Source organism: Dromaius novaehollandiae, chromosome W (assembly GCF_036370855.1).
Source record: "Dromaius novaehollandiae isolate bDroNov1 chromosome W, bDroNov1.hap1, whole genome shotgun sequence".
Classification (NCBI taxonomy): domain Eukaryota; kingdom Metazoa; phylum Chordata; class Aves; order Casuariiformes; family Dromaiidae; genus Dromaius; species Dromaius novaehollandiae.
The window spans coordinates 58,621,894-58,644,663 of NC_088130.1; the positions used below are offsets into that span (position 1 = coordinate 58,621,894).

Genomic DNA, 22,770 nt, shown 5'->3' on the forward strand with positions numbered 1-22,770 from the left:
GGTAATTAAAAAGAAAAAAACATAATTTCCTATTCATTCTTTAGGGCTCTTTTGAAAGACTGACTTCTCTTGTCCTTTTAAACTTTATTAAATTGTAATGACCATGGCAGTAATACAAGTAAACTGCACATTCTTGTTGCATCTGGAGTTTAGTTTTGTACAATATTGCTGAAGCTGCAGTCTCATGTACACTTTTGTTCTGGGAATAAATCAGATTGGTATACAGAATGAATATCATAGCTGTAAAGTGATTATAGAGATTCCTGATCGGAACTAATCTAGCCTGCTTTAACTTCAAAAGACTGCAGACTTGCAGTTTTCATAGCAAGTTAATATGTGCAATTTCAGGTTAGAAAGCATTCATCTTCTTGAACAACTGTGTTCAGGAGAAAAAAAACTATTGACAAGGGATAGCTCAGACTTTTTCAGAGTTCAGCTAAAGTTACATACAGCAATTCTGTATCTTACCAGAATGCTTTGAGATTTGTATTTGGGGACACATACTGTGAGTACATGGCTTGCATGATAGAATATTTTTCTTGACACTGATGCAATATTTTCTTTATTTAGGCTCCTGTTTTTCTGCTCCTGTTAAACTGTGTTTGGCAGTTGGTTCAACAGTATCCTCCAGCATTTGAGTTCACAGAAACTTACTTAACTGTCTTGTCAGACAGCCTTTATGTACCTATTTTTAGCACTTTCTTCTTCAACTCACAACATCAAAAAGACACTAATACGGTAAGGGTTTATTTTGGGGATGCAATGTGTTGGAGAGCAGTTTTGACCAAGGAGTAAGGGATGCTTAAATTCGCTAGCTGTACATGAAGGATGATGCCTTCAAGGTGAAGGCGAGCGACTTCCAATGTAAGGAGTTAATTTCAGGCCTTCTGAGTCAACATGTGATGTGGGAAATCAAATTACTTGCTTCATTCCACAAAAGGGAGATAACTTGGGAATGTATTAGCTCAAGTGTGTGGCTATAGGCTCACATTTATTGAGTTTAGATGAAAATTAAGGTCCTTAACCTAAAAGGAACTTGCTGATTTACCCTTGGTTCATGTGTCTCCCTAGTCTGAAAAGCTGGAAATAGTGGAGGTATTCTCTGCAAGGCTGCACAAAGCCTAAAAAAGACAAAGATCATTGCCTCTTTGTTTATCTAGGGTGCTGATTTTGAAATCAAAGTATAAGCAGTTATGCAGTGCTGACAGTTCGGAGTCTTGGAGAGGCTTATCATACAACTCTCATGCCCTCTCCCTGCACCCCCCACCACCACCACCACTGGAAGAATCCCAGTGTCTGTCCATTTGCCCGGTTTTTAAAATGTCTTGTTTTTCTCAGATCATATCAATTTCGACATGTGAAATGCATTCTTGCAATGGTGCTGCCTAATTGTGCTGTAGAAATGGAGTATTGTCTTAGGTAACAGAGCATATCATATACATGCAAGTGAATACAGACATGAAGGCTAATAGTGTTGTTCAGCTATTGAATACACAGAAATCAAGAGTGCTGTTGCAACTCTATGGGCTCTTCTATGGAAAAATGGGTTCCTTAATTTCACCTGGACTTGGTTAGGATTCCTTTCTAGCAGGCTTAATTGTGACCTGTTTGTTTTGGCAGACTGGTGAAAGCCTCAAGACACAAAGTGGTCCTTTCAAATTTCTTACTGTGTGGGATTGGTCCGTGCAGTTTGAGCCCAAGGCCCAGGCTTTGCTGAGCAACCCTCTTTACGCAGAGAAGCCAAAACCAGATAAAAGTCAACGGAAAACTACCCGATTCAAAGTAAGATATCTGCTTGACTTTTTTAATGATAAAAACATTTTGCAGAAGCTAGTCATACTTCAAATGTACTTACAGTGGAAGCATCGGCTCTAGGATTTACTTGACAGAATGCATATACATCTCACTGCTGGGTTTTAAGAGTGCAACTTGCACCCTTCAAGTTATAAATCACTGTTTTAGTTGTGCACAGCCATGAATGTAGGATTTTTTTCTTAGTACTTCTGTGCAAGTGTGGTGATAATTTTCATATGGGACTTAACATCTAGTGTATTGTGGCAACTCACCTGGAAGTGATTTATTTTGTTCAACAAAGTACCTAATTGAAAGGCATAGCAGGCTTATAACTGGCACCCTAATTTTATCTTGATGAGTGTAATGGTGTGTGCTTTTTTTAATTGCCCAGGATAGTGATGTTGATGGATAGACCACCTCATTACTGGAAAGTAGCACAAATTCAGTAGCAAAAGCTTTTTTGGAGTAGTTTTTCTGCATTGTAATCTCCCCGTAACAGGGGATAAATTCTGTTCTGTAGAAAGCATTCTCAGCTGAGACTGCCAGCAAAATCTACATTATTATGTATAGAACCTGTATGTACTGGGAAGCAATGAGAAACTCTTGGATTAAAAAATTCTAAATCAAGTGCTCTTTAATTTGTGTGGCTAGCTTAAATTAATTTTAGTAATGTGTAATACTTAAATGTATGCAAAGTTTTTTTCAAAGCAAATGCCTTATTCAGTGTTACTTTCCTTGCAATGCAACTATAGCAAAGTAGTAGCTTGGAATACTATGCTGTGTGAAGTGTTTGTATTAAATATTTGAGTAATAGTTTTAGACTATATAGCAAAAGGGTGGTTGCATCTAAGTGACTTTGTCTGTAAGTACTCTCTGAATGCGAGTTATATTTGCCTCCCTCTTGATGTTGTCTAAAGTCCTATCAATATTTATTTTGGTATATTTATTTCTTTTTTTTTCTCCCCTCCTAAAGCATCAACGGCAGCTTTCTTTGCCACTGACACAAACGAAATCTTCTCCGAAGAGAGGATTTTTCAGGGAGGAAACAGATCATTTAATTAAAAACATTCTGGGTAAAAGAATTGGCAAGTTCATAAATTCTTCAGATGAACCTCATAATAGCTTCAGAGAATTCTATGATAGCTGGCATAGTAAACCGGTTGACTATCATGGTCTTCTATTACCTTGCATTGATGGGCCGGAAATCAAAGTCTGGGCTCAACGGTATTTACGATGGATTCCTGAAGCCCAGCTTCATGGTGGTGGTACAATAGCCACAGCTGCCAAGATTTTGGACTTGATGGAGGAAGTCCAGAGCTTGCAAGTGAAAATGGATGAAGAACATAGTCAAGCTATTTCTCGAGATGTGCAAGCTGTCCCAATGCTGAGAAATTGTGCTCGTTTGTCATCCTTGTTTCCATTTGCTTTGCTTCAGAGACAGTCTGTCAAGCCAGCTTTACCCACTAGCACTTGGAAAGACTTGGAAGATGAAGATGACTTGGTCAAGAGGGATGATGAATTTGTTGACCTAAGTGGTGATATGTCATAAAGTGTATATAAATTAAAGTATGATTTATTTGTGGCTAAGGTCTGTGTTTTAAATGTTTTGCTGTATCCTAATGTAAGGAACTCACTCAAGCATCTGCAACCTATTTAGTCAGTTTGTGGGGTTAAAAAAAAAAAGCTTATTTGGAAAACAATTAGCCATGATTAACTGAGCATATTTTGAACTTTCATTTCACTAAGTGTTGCAAAAACACATTTTTAGCATAGGTGTAATAAAAACAGAAGTCTATGATAGAGTGGCCATATGGCCACTCTGTACAAAAAATACATGCTTTTCTGATGTAAAGGTGGAATACTAAATACATATACAACAGTAATCATGAGGAATCTATTAGACATCAGTATTTTCTTAACATCACCCTTCCCCTTGAGCTGGAAATACTAAGATTAGAAGTCACTGTCACTAGGAGGAGTTAATACATCTGCATTTTTTCCCCTTTCCCCATATGAAATAAACAGGGGAAGGTAGTAACTAAATGTGCATTTGAGCAATCTTTTTACAGCTGAGGAATAAACCTGTTTTCACCATAATTTTTTTGTCTGCTATGGCATGAACTGAAGTCACGCGCTTGTCAACCTCGTCTTTTCTGACAGTGTTCACCTCTGGCTTGCAGAACTTCACCTTGTGTAGTAGTATAATGGCAGCTTCCCTGTTCTCAGCCTCTGCATGCACTTAGTGTAGGGATCAGATGCAAGGGCGTAACGACATGTTGAGTCTTACTGTGTGGCTGTTGTGCTATATTCTCTTGCTGCTTTGATATATTAAGTCCCAAATGTTTGCTGTTAATTGTAGGAAATGGCCTGACTGAGACTCTAATTTGCCAGGAGTACTTTTTTTCCTTTTAATGGAGTGAGAATTTTCATTCTAGACTCCCAGTTGATGCCAGTTGCCTTTGAGGCTTTCTGTAGCTTGCACTGACACCCTCCACACAGAAGGGGAAAGAGTTTTGTAATCCTGCAGAGAAGCTGGATTTGCAGTTTATTGCCACTTGTCATGAGTTGGTGGTATAGCTCATGAGTGTGGCTTTCATATACCATATGAATGCTTGCATCCTGTTGCTGGATGTTATAGCAGTACCTCAGTGAAAAAAGCCATAAAGAAATGCCTGACAACTTTTTGATCTACTGTGTGTGTGTATGTTTATATATAAAAAATATTTTTACTGCAAATAGTTGTCCTTTGTAATGTTGAGTCTTACTCTGTCAAATCTATTTTGAATGCTTATAAATCTACAATACCCCAAGAATGGATGCAAGTCATAAAATAGTTGTTTTGAGAGGGCAGAAATTGAATGTTTTCTCTGTACTCTAGTACAAATTTAAAAATCCATGCTGGAAGACTTAGGTGATAGAAACTGTCACTTAAATTGGATCAGCTCATTGTAATCAGGGATATTAAACTAGGTTACTGAATCAGTCACTTCACACTGAATTATAGTTGATATGTATAGCAAAAAGCTATCTGCAGTCCTCTAAAAATAAATATTAATCTGTTAAATGTATTAAAGGAGGGGGGTAGCTCAGTGCAACTCAATGCCAAACTGAAGCTTCTCAACTCTTGATTGCCTTAAGTCTTAGTAGTGAAAGGACAATATTTAAGTTCATAGCGTTTTCATTTTAAAAAAAAAATGCTAGTACATACTTCTACTTCCATGATACATGTGGTCTTATAACTAACGCTTGCTAGAATGGGCTGTCCTGCACTTGTCCTTCAGACTTTATTACTATAACTCAAGTGACTCATATGCAGTAATACTTTGCATGTGATATGAGCAATGTGTTATGGGGAAGAAATACCTATCATTCTAAGGTGTTTTTTTTTTTTTTCAAGCACTGCCATTGGAAAAACTGTTAAATGGATTTTTCTATACTTTTGATCAAAACTGTTGTAATGTTTCAGTCATGAAGATAATGTATTTATATTAAAGAACAGATGTTGGACATCTTATTTGTACATAAGTTATCAAAGTTTATATAGAAGAGAGACATATGTGGAATTGAACATGGGAACACTTCTAATGTAGAATAAATGCCATTGTTATGGGTTTTCTGCACTATGGGATTGGAAATGTACTTAATATTTTTACTCCAGGCTTCTGTTTATACCTCCAAGTTTTTACACTGAATGCAAGCTAGAAGCTTTACAGTTCTTTTAAAAATGCTGTTATTTCTCTAGTGGGCTGTTTGGAGACTTTCAATAAAATATACTTTGACCTATTTGTCTTGAAATAAGAATGTATGTTTAAGCTCATTCTGCGAAGTGACAATCTGCTGTGACAGAGGTATTTTAGTTATATGCTGGCTATTTAAAGACTGTTTGTGGGAGGAGGCTGTGCAAAAGTCTTGGCTATGCTATTGGACAGGTGCTGTCAAGCCAAGGAAGAGAGAAGGTCAGTGCAAGGTAATAGGGTAGTCGCCCTTCCCTAAGGTGGTCTCAGAGTGCCTGCTAAACATCAGTGTGTGGGGGGGGTGGGGGTGGGGTGGGGGGGTGGGGGTGGGGTGGGGGGGTGTTAAATACTGGCTATTTTGGTCTTGGCAATGTATTTGTCTTGTGAAGTGGCCCCTTCATTTGATGGGAAGGTGTATGTTCTTACCATATTAAACTAGGCAATTTGTTGAAATTAGTTACTGCACCTGAGTGTTTCTCAAACCAAATGTATTGCGAAATGTATTGCACATGGATTGGGAGATGGGCACAGTAAATCATGGAGTACAAAGGGGAAAAACATCTAGTTTCTGTTGTAGATAACAAACTGCTGGCTTCTGTATAAAAACAGCATTAGCACAAATCACACTCAAAAATCATACCACTTTGGATATTTCTTGAAGAGGACATGCAAGACTGACAAAATTGTTCTTGAAGTCTGGTAGAGTAATACAGTAATAGCTTTTACAGTGGCTAGAAAGTGTTGGGTCATGTGCGTGCATGAGGTGTGCACACCTCTGCCTCACCCATATCTTCTTAAGAGCAGCAAGTGTACTTTGGCTGTTTGACTTAGATTCAGGACAGCATTCCCTGCAGTGAAAATGTTTGGTTATTAATGTATACCCTAGTGGAATGCAGGGCTGTACTCTGCAAAGGTTGTCACTGCCAGCTCAGCCTCCTGATCCCTTGCTCTGTTTAAAGCTTTTTTCTTTCTATTCATGCTCAAAACACAAGGTTCTTCTAGGAGGCAGCAAAACACCTTCAGCAGTAGCTGTCTTATGATGGGTTACTTCTCTGTCATCAGAGATTCCCTTCATTCCAGTCTTTAGCTGGAAACTTCATATGCAGTACTTACTGCCTGGTACTCACTTGAGAAGAGCTAGGTTTTGCATAAATCTCAATCTAGAAGTTATGCAGAATAGACTTAAATTTTCTGGGACAGTGAAGAGGTGGATGAGTAAACTATTTTGAGTCTTAAAACAATATTCCATATACAGAACTGTATGATCTTCCAGGATGAATTTAGCAGTGGGAGGGAGGCAAAACCCACAGCCCTTCTGATGGTCTTAGGTCCCTTATCTTGGTTCTTGCCTCAAATGTTTGCATTACTTTTATTTTTGGGAGCCTTTTGGTGTTGAGGTATTTTCAGCAAAGCATGATTACATACAGTACTCTAGTTTGTTGTCAGCATTTGCAGAAGGGCAAAACTCTTACCTGGTGGGCGAATAGAGTTATCTTAGGAAAGGAGTGAATTCAGGAGAGGAGAATGGCTGCTGTTTGAGCTGGAGAAATAATTTGTGGAGGGCACCTCCAAACTGACCACAAAGGGAGTAAAAATGGGGTGGTTCAGGCTGCATTAAGGGAATGTGGTGGAGATGACAAATAGTTCCAAGTCCCAAAGAGGGACAGGAGCTCAGGAGGGCTTGGGAGTTAGCTCTGACTTCTGAGAGCAGCAGCTCTCTCCTGTTAAGGAGGCTGAAAGGGATTAATAGATGACTGCTACCTCTTTGGCAAGTGTTTCTACGGGCAAGGGATGCTTGATGCTGCCACGTTTTGGACTACTGTGGAGCCATGTCCTCATGTGGAAACCCTGTAGAACAGTAAAATGCTGTTGCTGGATTGCAGTATGTTGCTTCAGTTCCAGTGGATATGTTACCAACTGATAGATTTAGCTTATCAGTTTATTCATTGCAGCATTTCAGTAAAATGAACTACTTCTTTCCCTTTTGTGTTGCCTGGCTGCTTAAGGCAGGTAGATAACGTTTATACAAGAGATGTATTTGTTAAATCCTCTTATGAACAGCAGAGCTATGAAGACTGATTTTTCTACAGCTTTTTCTCTTCTGGCCTTATCCCAATTCCCTGAATATCTTTCTTTCTTCTGGTGTTTCCTACACTTGCTCATACTGAAACATCTTTAGTTCTCCCTCTCCATCTCTGCTCTGTTCTCAAGTTACATGCTGTATTAGCGGTTAATAGGTTTGCCCCTGCTGCTGGACAAGCCAAACTTAGTATCTCTGTTCCTGAGGAGCGAAGTAAAGGGATGTGGCTTGGCCAGGCCATATATTCTCCAGATGGCTTGTTGGAATTTAATAACTTTTGAAGCTTGTTTTTGTCAAGTATGATAAGATTAGCTACTGGTTTCCAAAGCTTTGATGCAGGTGGATGGGGAGGAAACCGATTAACTAAACCATGTGGTCACTAAGGGAATGAGGGGAAGGAAATGAAACCAAAACACCTGTATTTGCAACTTGGGCAGAATTCAAGTCTACAGTTTTCAAGCTAAAAGCAGTGTAACTGGCAAAGAGAAAAATCAGGTCATTTGGAGTCAGATCAGCTATTTTGGTTTTCTCTTAGTGCAACAAAATTTTTATTTTTCTTTATTTTGATGTCTATTTTTATGTGTTCTGAAAAATTTTCCATTTTTCTATACTGCAGGAGCCAATAATCAGGCTTGGGCACCTTTGAATTTCTTAGAAATCAGCTGACATTTTTATGACTTCTGAAAGGTCACTTTTAATCCTCATTGTTAATCTTATTCATATTCTGAAGGAAAACTTTAATTAACAATAGCTAACACAGCTAAAATTAATGTTGAGTTTTGCTAATTATGAACTAAGTCTTGAAGTATTTCATAAGCATTACTAAGCCTTTAAATGTCAGACAGCCTAGTGGACTAGCTAACTAGCGAACTTTGGAGCAAGCAGGATTAATTTTCTTTTTGTCTTTCTACAGGCATTGTTTTGAAGTGTGTTTATTCATGAATCTGATGACACAGAAGAAAATTTTATGCAGAGGGTATAAATGCTCATTGCTTCATATTTTAATGATGATGTAAGAAGATAGTTTAACTTTCACCATGACCCCGATTCACAAATCAAAACCGGATGCTTCCCACCAAGCTCCTTAAGTTCTCCACACAAATGAATCCAGCTCATTTCCTACAGGCTGCTTCCTACATTTTTCCAGTTTCCCAGCCCAGACTTTCCACTGTGGGTTCACTCCTAGGAAATCTTTCTTGATGTGGTTTTCTAATGGCTGTTCACTTAAGTCTCGGAAAGACTGGTTTTATACCTGCTATCTATTCTTAGTTTCTCACAGTGCTTCCTGTTGCATTCTCCTGAGGTAGCAGGAATATCTGTAAGCCAGATAAGTTCTATAGGTAACTAAACACTTAACAATTAACATCCAGTCTTTCCAAAGTACAGTGTCCTTCACTTCCTTGTCGACACGGAAAATGGCAGCTCTGGTGATTAACAATAAAAAACATTGTTTAGAATAAACAAAACCCCATTTGCAGCCTTTTTCACAAATGGGAACTGTTTCAAAGAAAAAGTACAGTGATAACCACAAGCTGTCCTTTTTAATACAACGTATCTCCTGTAGCTTTCAGTGATTTGCTGCACTGATATCTGCATTGAGGAGTTGTAAGCAAGTGAAGAATGTTCCCTCAGCAGGGTCAGGGTTTGCTTTTGCTTTTTGCACTTGGTCTGCTGCAACAGCAGATTGCTGCAAAGGGTGGTCCTGCGAGGCACTGCCTCAGCTGTGCACTCATACCACCTTCTGCGTTTTAATGTCATGTAGCCATCAGCTGATTTTATGGAAATCCATATTTTGCTTTTGTGGATTAGTTTTCTATCAGATCAGCTTGTTGATTCAAATCACCCTATGGCAGTGCAAGGGAAACAACAGGAACGTATTGTTTGAAGATGTTCTTCTCAATAAGCAACCCACAGTTAAACCAGATTAGGTTCTTTGAAGTAAATCTCACTCTTGAAATGCCATATTGAAAAAGAACAAAATCCTAGCAACCACATCTAATGTGCCTGCTAACTGAAATGTTGCAAATAATATGCACAACTTTAACTGGATATTTAACACTTCTGAAAAAAATTAGAACCAGCTTTGGTTTGAGGTTGCCTGTAAAAGCCTTACAAGGTGATTAAAGAATAGTTGTATTGGATCTGACCTGTTTGTTATAGCAAGAAGGTAAGGTCAGCAAAAATGGCTAGTGCACCATATGGCCGTGAAGTATATTTTGATGCTTTACAGACCTCTTGTTCCTCTGGCTGTAGTTTGGACTGTGAGTGTGAACCGTAAATACCATCATGCTGCCTGGGCTGTGATTAAGCAGTGTGCCACCTGCAAAGCAAACATCATGGTCTTTTTAACCTGTAATCTGAAAACAATCATTGCTCTGAAAGTAAATTTGTATTCCTGATGCATTCCTCCTTTTCTCTTTTAAGCTTCAGCTATACATAGCTAAGCTGATTGGTTACTCATTTTTTTCCCTTTCCTACTCATTTTTGTTTAGCTTTAATATGGGATGATATGTTTTGCCTGTATGCAGCCTATTTTCCATCTCAGGTGTAGGATGGAGCTCTCTAATCTGACTGAGAGACCCTAATTTTCAGAGGATATTTATCCATCTAATACTGTTCTGAAGGCAGTGGCCCTTTTTGTGATTCAAGTTGCAGCTGAATAGATATCTGGCAAAGATGATGATAAAAAGGACTAGTTACTAAAATGAAATGCCTTGATAGAGAAACCATTACTTAATGTCTTGGTGTTAAGTAGAGGCCTGTGAATATGCAAAGCCTATGGAGTCCTGCAAGTAATAGTGGATGCTAGAAGCAACTAAAATGTAGTTATCCAGACCCAGACTCATTTAGTCAGGCAGCAGAAAATGACTGAACATAAACATTTCTTCATAATCTTTGTATCTTATTAAAGTAACAGCAGCTTTGCTGGTGCTAGCTGCTGACACTAATTTTCTTTCTAAACTGCTGGACATCCTTCCTCTTCTTTTCCTTCAGTTATCAATGTACAATGTGCCACCTACCAAATCTACCCTGCGAAGGCAAATGTCTTTCCAATTGAAATGTGCACCCACATGGAAAAGTTGACTTATGTCTTTGTATTTGTCAGAATAGTATTGCATGTGGCTCTATGCCCCCCTCAAAAGAATTTTTTTCTTTTGAAAAGTTATATTCAGTTAGTTAAATCATTTCCAAGTGTGCTGAACTGGAGTTTAAAAGGTGAATTTAACCACAGGACTGAAAAGCAATTCTTTAGTACACTTGAGCTCAGATTATTTTTTTTTAAGTGAGGAAACAATGATTAGCTGTTCTTTAGAAGGACATATGGGGAAAAAGAAACACTTAAATAGTCGTGTCCTTTAACACCATTTGTTCAGCTGTGTGAGTTTACAGAAAGTTTTTAGTTGGTGGGATTTTTAGTCTGTAGTGATATCTCTTTCGATATGGCTGAACTATAAAGGTGTAGAAAATGTATTTCATGCATCTGTACTAGTTTTTGCTAAATTCATTTAACTATTGGTTTGCCAATAGGTACCACGCAGACAGCTACACTTGCTGGAAAATCTTAGTCAGTTAAAATCCCCACTGACTCAGACTTCCCAGGTCTCCTGAAGCTCCACCTGGGCCTCCTGGAAGAAGGTAAGAGAACTGCATTAATAAGTGAGTAACCTGTGCTTGGCTGTCAACACATCCTCTGTGCTGAGCTTCAGAAGTCCAAGCAGTCTCCCCATGCTGGGGTAGGCAGTAGCTGTGTAAGACGTCAGCAACTTTGGTCTGGTAATTAGACCAGATCTGGAGAAGTACTAGATACACAGAATTTATTGTTCTCTGGAGAACTGGTAGCAGAAACCTTGAAAAAGGGCTTTTGGGTCAGGGTGTTGGCTGAAAGAGCTGTGTTTAAAGAAATTGTCCTCAGCTGTTTGATTTATAGTGTGCTCAAAGAAGCGGGGCTGTACATTCTTGTAAATAAACCAAGCTGCATCAAAGATGCTTTATTCCTAACTGGAATAACCTACATGACTCTGAATTGGCCAACTGCCCAGGTCAAGAAAGATCCCTTCCTGCAGAAGGGAAACTGGCAAATGGAGTAGATTTAGGAACTCTGGTAGTTTTTTTATTTTATCAGCTGTGCTAAAGACATACTAAGAAAATGTACTTTGAAGTAATTTTATCTATACATTTGTACAGTGTCAAACATAAGGAGAGATCATGATACTCCACCTTGCTAAGTAATCACTGCTGAGTTTATTTCACCTTTAAAATATTAGAAACAGAGTTTTCAGAGTTTTCCACTTTGATTGCTAGCTAATTTTCAAAGCACCTTTACTAAACATAACTATTACGTGTTTTGTGACCATCACACACAATTAAGTGGTATTTTCAAATCTGAATATGTTTGCTGTGCTACAGTATCCTTCAAATATGATCTTGCCAATGGAAAGTGGCTAGGTAGAAATGGCATCTTCTTACTTACCAGTTTTGGTCCTCCTGTATATTCTCTGCTGTATTTCCTGATGCAAATAGCAAAATAAGTCCTTGCTACTGTCAGCACTCCAGACAGGGTAAAGGAGCTGTGAGTACACCTTCACATAAATCATTTGCTGAAGCTTTTATTTCAGTTGCAGCAGTATAGATAAGAGCAAAGTGGCCTTGTCAAGCATTAGAAATGTGCCAGAAAGCAGGAGGTTAAAAACACCTTGTCTTAATCTTATATTAACAATGACCAGTGAACACGTATTCAAACATGACGTTCATATCTGAGGCCAATTTACAATCCTGGGGTTGTGCAAATGTAAGTAATGCTTGGTTTCAGCTGCAGGATGTTTATGACTGATGTGGAAGTGCCAGGCTGGTTCTCCAGTTCCAGGCTGAGTTTGCAGTTAGGAAAACAGAGCCCATTTGATTTAAAGAAAAGGGAACCTCCAAAAGTTGCTTTTACAGAGTTGTTTTTCAGAGTGGGACCAAGCTTTCAGGATAAGGAGTGCTTTCTTTTCTTTGGCATAGTGCCTGGTCCTGCACTCCTACAGTAACATTGGCAGTGAGAGATCACCTCTCTGGATTTAAGCCACGTCCTCATAACTCTCACCTCAGGTGCATTTTGAGGCGTAAAGCCAGTAAAAGCTTAAGCGTCTTCTGCCTGTGTGTTTGTTCTCCAGGAATATGAGAACTGCAAGTGGTGCTTCATAATGTAGGATATGAACAATGAGATTATTTTTAGTTTTGGGAGATTTTTTTAAGGATTTAAAAAAATTATCTCCGAACAACTTACTGTGTAGTAAACAGCTGATAGATATAATCATTGTTTTAACTCCTGCCAAGGAGAATTAAGTTAGTTTTGGTGCATAAGTAAACATCAGTGAAAACATTTAGTGAGGAAAGACCATACATGCCGAAGTAGGACACCTTGATACAGATGGTTGACTCATCAGTGTGACATATTCTGTTTTAAATATGGAAAGCTCATATGTCACTTTTCTATCTCAGCAAGAGCAAAAAGGGATTTATTTTATCTTTCAAATTTGACTTATAAACCAGACAGGGATCTGGACTAGCTCTCCGTGTGGGTGAAAATACTGATACGCTGTGCGGCTTCTCTCAATCCTCACTGCTGGCCAAGGCCTCCCTTCACAGATGCATCAGTGATGCTGGGAGATTCCTGGACCAGGCCTGGACCTTCCTCTCACACTGCTGAATGCATCTCCATTACCAGTCATCAGCTGAGTTTCTCCACCAAATTTTTGCTCTTAATGTCCATTCTCATTTGTGAATGGCATTAATTCAGCTGCTAGCCCTTTTCTCTCCCTCATCCCCAGGGAAGTCACTGGAGTCCTGAAGGTCTGCTCCTGCCTTCAGTGATGTAGCTCCTCACCATGAGCGCTGGACCAAGGCTAGCAGCTGCAGGAGGCAGATTTTCGGGAGGCCCAAGAGGTCGGCTGCGTTCTACCTACCTGCAGCTGAGTCACTCGCCACAAATTGCTGTTTCTGTACTAGCACGAGTCTCGGAGGCAGACAGGTATGAATGCCCTGGCCTGAAGTTGTAGTTTGACTAACAGTGGATGAATTTAAGAGAACAGGAAAGCCTCTTCCAACCTGCTCAAAGCTAACTTTTGCAACAGCTGAGTACCTTTCAACACAAACCAAAAGTGGCCAGCAGTAAGACAGCAGTTCATGTAACTGAATGAGCAATGTAAATATTCTTTTATACTGTCCCGCCTTTTCCTCCCAGTAATAAAAAAAGTATTTAGGGGAGTTTTTCTCATGAGAGGTTTTCCAAAACTATCTCATGTCAGGCTTGTTGCCTCTCTCCTGCTGCACGTCCAGGCATGCAGGGAAATGCACTAAGCTGCCGGTCCACTCAAGAGGCAGCAAGGCTTTCATCTCCCGAGTCCCCCTTCCCCATCTGATGGAAACCCCTGGATCACGTACGTGTCTGGCCTGTAGGGCTTCCTTTGAACGTGGAATTGTAATGCTACTGCCTGAAGTGCAGCATTCCCAGACCTCCTGTTCAGAGATCCCCCCTTTGAACTGATTTCCAGTTCGGAGTTTGAGGGATGGGAATATTCAGTAAACAAATGAAGGAAGTGTGTTTTACATTGGTACTTTACTCTTAGATGACATGCATGCCCATAAAACTGGACAGGATCCCTAGAAAAAAGCCACATTTCTGGATTTTTCTTCCATTTCCCCTCTCCCAATTGCTCACCAGCCTTTGCTGAGTTCATATGACCACTAGGTCTTGGAATCTTGTGTTTTTCTCCCTAACTGACCCCCTGTCTCTGTTTGCCTCACATTTACTGTGTTCTAAAATTACCACTGATGATTTGATTCTCTTTGTGTGGCTCTTCAGTCATAAGGATGAAAACATACCAAAAGTAATGGACATTTATTATATACACACTTGGAATGAACCAGAGTTCTCTCTAATTAGACAAAAAAACTACTGTTCTAATCACTACTGATCTTGTGAATTACAACTCTGTGGAAACGTTTTCTTTTCACCATCTGGCTTTATGTATTTTTTAAATGAATTGAGTATTTATATACTTTACAAGGAACAGAGAGGGAAGAATTTGTTACATTAGGAACTGAAAGATTTTTCAAAACTGAATTTATATAAAGTTCATTGCATTAAACATTGACAACATTTGACAACAAGCTGTCAAAGTACTAATGACAGGCAGTTTTGGTGGTGGTTTCATGACATGGGATTTCCACCTTATTTTACTGAATGAACATGTGTCAAAGAAAGCTGCACATTTTTGCCAGTGATGCTGACTGAATTGAACCACTGTGTAGAAATGGAAGCATCGTTATTACAAACAGCACCTTAACTGGTATTTTTGTCCTTATGATTTCAGTATTGTACTTGTAATATTAAAATTGCAAGTACAGATTCTTGCTATTGAATAGTATCACTCTGATGATAGCTATACAGGGAGGAGGATGCTATTAAAATACAAAGATTACAGGAACTAGCAATCATCTGAACTCAGCAGGTGATGAGAAAATTAGAGGATCTGGAAATACTTGATATAAAAGGAAACCTTTTTGCAATGAGCAAATGTGAACACCACCTTTTCATGTCTGCCTTCTGTTTTCCTAAAATGTCTGTCACTATTTCTAAAAGACCCCACAATTTATTGTTTTTGTATATATAAAAATTAAAGGCAGCACTACATTTTTAGCTCAAAGCCCTCTGAAGTTAAAAGAAATCTTTCTACTGAATTAGTGGCTGTATCTGATTTTTTATAAGCTAGATGTTAACAGCTGGCACTGTGCCACTGAAAGTAATTTGCAACTTTGTATTATCCTGAACCAATCTAGGTCAAATATGGAATAATTCTTCATATTTTTGAGAGGCCTAAAACATCACCCTTAAATCACCCCAAAGAGGAGGCTTAAAAAGAGGATTATTAGAAAATACGTATTACCAAATTTCTGCTTTGTAAAGTGATAACTTAAACAATGTCTGACTATTGGGCACTAAAAGCTGTGAAAGCAGGCCTTTGCTGTATGGACAGAATGAGCCATTTCAGTGGGTCTTTTTTACTTAAAAAGATTTGCTGCTAGTTTTGGAAACTTCAGTCCTAAAACCACTGATAAGATTCCAGATGGACTGAGCAGCCAGTAATGGATATATTTGGTAACCAGAACAACGGGAAAAGTTTTCTATGGTCAGATGATAATTAATTTTAGTTTCTTTTCACTTATAATATACAGTCTATTCATTTCTCTTGTCCAATAATCTCTCGTCTCCTCCTTCTGTCATCACTCTGTACTCTTCATCTTGATTCTTCCTGGGAGAATTTCCTGTTCTTGGAGATCACATTGATAATATTGGACAGAACAAATCTTGGTATTTTGTTCCTTCAAAATGATATCTATCATTAATGTCTACCCTCACACTTAAGCAGCATGGTTCTAATCACGAAGTTTCAAGATATGATGGTTTGACCTTGAGAAATTCCTGTCTCCCTTTGCTTCTGGCCACTGGTTTCCACACTTTGTATGACAGCTCAGTGCTCCTTCACTAATGATACTATGCCTATTTGTGAGGCTGCCCTGTTGAACAGATCACTGAAATAATACAGGTTAAAAATAACCTTTTTTTGGACTGTTATTTTTAAGTCGCATCCTTTCAGGGGTCTAGGCAACAGCTCCACCTGACACTTGTTTGTAGTGGCATAATTGGAAGTGGCAAACTCTTTCACTGAAAGGGAATGCGAAACACAGGTAGGAATGTAAACAAGCTTTACTGGCGAAACCAGTGGATGGTGAAGCTATATCAGAGTCAGCAGCCTCTTCCTAGCTTCTGTTTCCTCTAGAAAATAGAAATTCTGTTTTCTTGCTATCAATTTCAAAACATCCACAAGGAATTAATCTAATGATCCTTTATGAGAGAAATCTGCCTAGCAGTATCTTGTTATGTTTCTGTGACAGTAGAACTAGGATTCGTCCACTAAACCTTAAGTTTCAGAGGATGGTACATCTATTAGGTTTAGACTTTTACACATTCTAGCCTTAATGAGCAATATATCATAGTTGTGACATTCAAGTTACAACACCTTTGTCAATAGTTAATAGCTGCTTTAGGTGTTAAATAAAGTTACTCTTGGTTTGACCTGCTATCCCAACAGACATGAGTTTCCACGTAGTCTGTCAATCGCAGAAGTAACCCCTGCTTCCGTTGTTAAGTAAATCAGAAGACCGGCAGCTAGCACAACCCAAAGGAAGAGTCCAAGATTCAAGCCTTTGCTATTTTCCCCTTTATTTCCACTTACTGGGAATACCAGCAGTTCAGAAAAACTATATACTCTTGAAGTCTACTGCATCTAGTAAAGATAACTTAAGACTCATCAGCCACTGTTATAGGAATTTTGCCAGATACTGGCTGAAGTTTAAATGAGGAGGTGTTACGAGGTCCAGCAAGTCAAACAAAGACTTTTTTTTATAGATTACAGCCCTTCTTTACGCATTATTGTGTCTTCATACAACACTTCAAAGATTTAGCCCATCAATGCACAGGCTGGATGACACTAATTCTGATGGGGGGGAGGAAGGGAATTCAGTACATAGTATCCAATGACAACTCAGATGACACAAAGTATGTATAGCACCAGCCAATGCTAAACCAAAGAGTAGGGGGTTACAGCCTTCTAAGCTCCTGGTAAAGCCACCTTTGTCAGAAATATTTTTAAAATACAACTTGGTGCGCTAAAATAAATTGCAGAAAACAAGGTTGTGACACAGTACATAGGATCTCTTGGGTGGAGGTTCAATAAATCAGGTAGAGTCCAATAAAACAATAGCTCCCAGCAGTGTACAAAGAATGAAATTTGATGCCAGTATGGGTCTTGTCTGCTATCCTTTTGATGCATATGTTGGCTCTGTCTATCAGGGTTGCACTGATGTAAAGAAAAAAAAAGTAATTAGCTCAAAATTCAATTATAGGCATTCGTAATTTGATTCACACTGAGTTTATTAGTTTAGCTTAATGATAAAGAATCAGAACTGTAATTAGTAATGAAAAATTGCATTAGTTTGAAGTCACACCATTAGTCAAACTCATGCAATTCTAAAAACTACCAAATTCTCCAGTGATACATTTTGTATATAATTTAGTTGTATTTATGCATATAGCGTATAATTGTTAATCTTTTAACTTTTACAAAATGATAGAATAAGTTATGTTTAAAGATTAGACTGATTCAGTTCCCATTAAGTAGAAAGTATAATCTCTATTTTACACAATATATGTGGCATTAGACTTTTTTCCAAAAAATTTGAACCTGGTCTCTGGGTGGCCACTATGATGCACAGTATTATTTTTATGTGGGTGAACAGCCCAGATAACATCAGCAGTATCACTAATATGTTTAGTGTATATGCATGTGTAAGCATCCAATACCCAACTGTAAAACCTACAAGTCTATTACTTATTTAGAGCTTGAATATTTACTGATCCATTCTTCAACTGATAAAACAGAAAAGGTATTACTTGGCATTTACAGCTGTAAGCCTCCAAACTGCATTATATTACAGGATGATTGCCCATTAAACAACCACCTGTAATATGCTGAGGGAAAAAGCCAAGTTACTACGGAGAACTGCAATCTGAGTGAGATGCTGGAAATCTCATGTTGTCAGTATTAAAATGACACGTGAGATTCTACGTCGGAAAAATGACTACTTTCTAATGTGTAAGTATTGTGTCAAATATAAGGAATTTCATTAAAAAAAATTAACTGCCAAAATTAAAAATTCTAATTAACCTACAAGTGATCCTAACTTGATCACTTCTAAAATAAAAAACAGAAAAGTGGGCAAATACAAAATATATTTAGCTACTGCTTTTAAAAAGTTATTTTTGCAAACCTGAAAATAATAATAATTCATCTGAGTCTAAAGACCCTTGAGAAAAGGATCCAAACAGAAAAATATGAATGATAATTTGAAGTTGCTAATGAACATTCAATCAATTAAGCCCCAAAATGCCATCAAGATAAAAGGCCAAACTAGTTAAAATGCCATACTAGTGTAGTGGGAAAGTGAAAATTGTAACAGTCTAAACAGTGCACTTTATCGGTAAGAGAGGAGAAGATTATATTGCTTTATGTAAATCTAGGAATTGAAGAAACAGTTACATGAGAATTTAAAAAGACATGATGAGAAATCTTTGCCCAACAGAAAGGAACAGGGAGTGAAATACCACTAGGTTCAAGGAGAATTTAAAAAATGATATTACTAGAGAGAAATGTGAGAATTGTCAATAATAATGCTTTAAAAAAGACTAAAGTATTTAATAAATATCTTTGCATTTTGGGGAAATAGCTGAATTCTATCGTATGGGACAAAGATGAAATACTTTCCATTAACAGTGTACTTTAAGAAGAATTTAAACAGCAGTAGTAAAGCTAGGTAATTTTTAATCGCCAAGCTAGGATAATTTGTATACAGGTTTTTAAAAGAGCTTTTCAGAACATCTTTTGATCTCTGATTATGATTTTCATTAAATCTTGGAACACTAGGAAAGTTCCAAAGGACTGGAAGAAAGCTAATATTGTAACAATATTAAAAGAAAGTAAAAGGGATGCCCAAAGCTAATGAGAGGCCTGTCACCTTGATCTCAGTCCTCAGCAAAATATGTGAATGGTTCATATAGGACCGTATTAATAAAGATGTGTGTATAATTACTGTTTCAGAAAACACATTTCCAGAAAAAAAATCTGGTGATGCTATTGTGGTATCTGTTTTTTATGCAAACGTTTATTTGATAAAAGTAATAGTGTTCATATTATATCCTTAAGTTTGTTTGGGCATTTGACCCGGTACGGTAAAACATTTTGATTAAAAAAAGGTGGAATGATAAAAAATCAAAATGGCAAACAGTGCACAAAATGGACTGTGAGTAATTGGCAGGTGTCAAAACATAGAAGAGTAACGATTAGCAACGCTTGTGTCAGTGATTCAGGTCCTCTAGGGGGTCAGTTTTTGACCTTCTGCTATGCATTTTCATCAGTGATCTTGAAGAAGCTATGTAAAATTATCACTAACATTAGCAGATAATGTGAGAATTGGGGAAATGGTAAATAATGGATGCTAAAGTCACTTAAAGTGACTCGGAGCTCTTGCTAAACAGGCTGCAACTAAAATATATATATACACATCTCAGTGTGACCAAATGTAAAATCCTAATCCAGGACTAAAAGCACAGGCCATGCCTGCATCATTAAGCACCTTTATCATGCAATAAAACACACTATGAAACATATGTGGGATTCAGCCTAGATAGACGGGTCATGAGTTTTTGGTGTGACATGTTCAAAAGGGCTAGCACAGCCTTTAAATATGTAAACAGAAGAAAACCAAGTCCGAAGAGAAGTTGTACTGCCTCCGATGCAAGTGGCACTGGAGAACAGTGCCAATATTCACAATTTCAGTGGAGGGTGTTACAACAAACAGTGCCCAAAAAAGACACAGAACGGTGAAAAGATTAGAAAAGACGCCTGATGACTTGGCGAAATGACAGGTGAAAAGACGCCTGGCGAAATGACGCCATTCGGCTTGCGGCCAAGACCGTTGAGAGCCGCACGTGCGCTCGGTCCGTAATACATACAGAGATTTATTCGCAGCAATCAGGCAAGGTCTCGTGGCTGAAAATGAAATGCAACAGCCGTAAGGCAGTAAACAAGGAGCAACTTTCTAACAGTGCCATCACCAACCTCTGGGACAATTTAGAGAGGTTATGGAGTTCCCAGCACTAGTCTTGGGGGTTTTCCCCCACTGTGAGGGGCTGCGCATCCAGAGGCCCCTCGGCGTGCGGGAGGCCGGCGAGGCCGGGCAGAGCGGCACCGCCGCCCCCGTGACCCTTGGTTTGGGGGTTTTTTGTTGTTTTTTTCCTGTGATTTTTAGTTTGGGTGAAGGGAGGACACAAGCTGAACGCCCACGGGCCGGGCTTGACGAAGCGCTACGACGTTACCAGCGATCTGGCGTTCGCCTTCGGGCCGACGGAGAAGAGGCTCCCCCGGCTCCCGCAGACGCGGCCGCTCCCTCCCGCGGCCCCGTTACACCCATGTTGTCGTTAGGAGCCGCCCGGGACCGCGGCGCCCGCCCGCCCGGGCAGCGGCGCCGAACCGCCGCGGCGCCCCCTCAGCCAGCGGCACCCTCCCGCCACCCGCTTGGTGCCCGCTCCCCCCGGGGCGTCGCGTCGCCTCCCCTCGCCTCCCCTCGCCTCGCCTCCCCTCCCCTCCCCGCGGGGCTGCTCCCGCCCGGCGCCCGCGGCCCTTTCCGGTGCCTCCCCCTGGCCGCCGCTGCCACATCCTCCGCTGACATCAGCCCGCGCCGCCATATTGGAGCAGAAGCGCCGCCGCCAGCTCGGCCGCCGCAGGGGGGGACGCCGGCCCCTCGCTGCCTCCTCCTCCCCGCCGCGGCCGGCTCCGCTCCCCATGCCTCCCCCCGGCCCGCCGGAGCCCCGGCGCGCGTAGGGCAGAGGCGGGAGCGGCCGCCGTCGCTTCTCTTTCTCCTCCGCCCTCCTCCCCGCGCCGCCGCCGCCGCCGCCGCCGCCGAGCCCCTCTGCCCCGCCGCCGCCAGCCATGACTTCCCTGACCCAGCGCAGCTCCGGCCTGGTGCAGCGCCGCACCGAGGCCTCCCGCAGCGCCGCCGCCGACAAGGAGCGAGGCGCCGGGGGCGGCCCGGAGGACGAAGGCCGCCGAGACGAGCCAGGCGACGACGAGAAGGGCGACTCCAAGGAAACGCGGCTCACCCTCATGGAGGAGGTGCTGCTCCTGGGCCTCAAGGACCGTGAGGTGCGGCCGCCGCCGCCGCCGCGGGGGGCTGCGCCGGCCGGGGGTGTCGCGAGGTGGGGGGCTGCCTGCGGGGGTGCCAGTAGCTGGGGGGTGCTGGAGGTGGTGGGGACGCGGGGGAGGAGGTGGGGGGCGCGCTGGAGGTGGGGGGGCACTGGGGAGGAGGTGCTGGAGGTGAGGGGGGCCACTGGGGAGAGGGTGCCTGAGGGGGTGCTGGAGGTGGGGGAGGCACTGGGGAGAGGGTGCCTAGGGGGGCTCTGGGGAGAGGGGGGGCCTGAGGGGGTGCTGGAGGTGGGGGGGTACTGGGGAGAGGGCGCCTAGGGGGGCACTGGTTCTTTGAGGGCTTACAGAGGCCATTTTTGGTGGGGAGCTCTTGGGAGGACATTAGCAGTGTGGCAAGGGTGTGCAGGGTGCAAGTGGGATGGGGGCAAGGACACTGCTGGGTCAGGAAGAGCATTGGTATGGGGTTAGGTTGGGACGGGCGTTGCAGGGGAGGGGGACAGCGATGTTGCTGGAGGTAGGGGCACATGCTAGAACAGGCTTGGGATTTTGGGGGAGTGGGAAAGGCACTGGGATTTCGGGGGAGAGGGAGGGCTGAGACTTTGACTTGCCCTTCAGAGGTGGGATTTGCAGAGGGGGTCTGATGTTTATAGCATCTCAAGGGAGGGAACTTAGGTTTTGGGGAAAGACAGGTTCCTAAAGAGGAGGGCCAGGGCCTCCAGACAATGTTGGTGATTGACTTGGAGGCTTGAGTAGACCTGTGATACTCATACTCCTCCTGTGGCTTACTTTTGGCTCTTATGTGGGAGACTTGTCCACTTTTGTGTGTTTAGTTGGACACAACTGTATTGAATGTGTAGGATTCCCAAATGCTTTTGGATGCTTAGCAACGTTAAAGTCTTTAGTAAGACTCACCAGTCTTCCAGTCCAGCACATGTGAAAAATGTGTTTGTACCTCTTTTAAAATTCGGGGAGCTATATTTGACAAAAATGGGACTTCAACAATAAAAAGAGGATCAAGATGTGGGAATAGCATTATTACATAATATTTATTGAATTTATAGCTTAATTGTTTGTCACAGAACTGTGGATAACATTCATTGAGGGAGGTGTATTTCTGCCTGTGCATTGGATCTTTGTTTCCCTTGGTAGAGGTAACCAAGCATGCACGCTACATAGGAAGCCAGTCCTGTCAGAGGAAACTCCTTAGTTTGATATAGTGCATGGTGAAGTAAATCTTTACCTTAGGTATGAGTTCTAATATGAATGTAATTAAGGGACCTGCTCCATTTTTTTTTTAAAAGCAACCTGATGAAGACAGTTTGTTGGTTTGGGTGGAAGTATCTTAAAACTTTGCATGTTC

The 22,770-nt window shown here is 40.9% G+C and overlaps 2 protein-coding genes across 5 annotated transcripts in view; both read left to right on the plus strand.

The window, feature by feature from the left end:
- The window catches only part of LOC135324442 (myotubularin-related protein 12-like), a 34,460-nt gene extending 28,883 nt beyond the window's left edge, over positions 1–5,577 (plus strand). For all 4 annotated transcript variants that reach the window (XM_064500771.1, XM_064500770.1, XM_064500772.1 and 1 more), the window contains 3 exons: positions 571–738; positions 1,621–1,782; positions 2,768–5,577. In XM_064500771.1, the coding sequence (XP_064356841.1) occupies positions 571–738; positions 1,621–1,782; positions 2,768–3,343 (906 nt within the window). In that variant the 3' untranslated portion in view covers positions 3,344–5,577. The remainder of the gene's footprint in view (positions 1–570; positions 739–1,620; positions 1,783–2,767) is intronic.
- Positions 5,578–20,899: 15,322 nt separating this feature from the next.
- LOC112982168 (Golgi phosphoprotein 3) overlaps positions 20,900–22,770 on the plus strand; it is a 36,840-nt gene continuing 34,969 nt past the window's right edge. Inside the window, exon 1 of the mRNA XM_026098353.2 lies at positions 20,900–21,410. Within this exon, the coding sequence (XP_025954138.1) occupies positions 21,198–21,410 (213 nt within the window). The 5' untranslated portion in view covers positions 20,900–21,197. The remainder of the gene's footprint in view (positions 21,411–22,770) is intronic.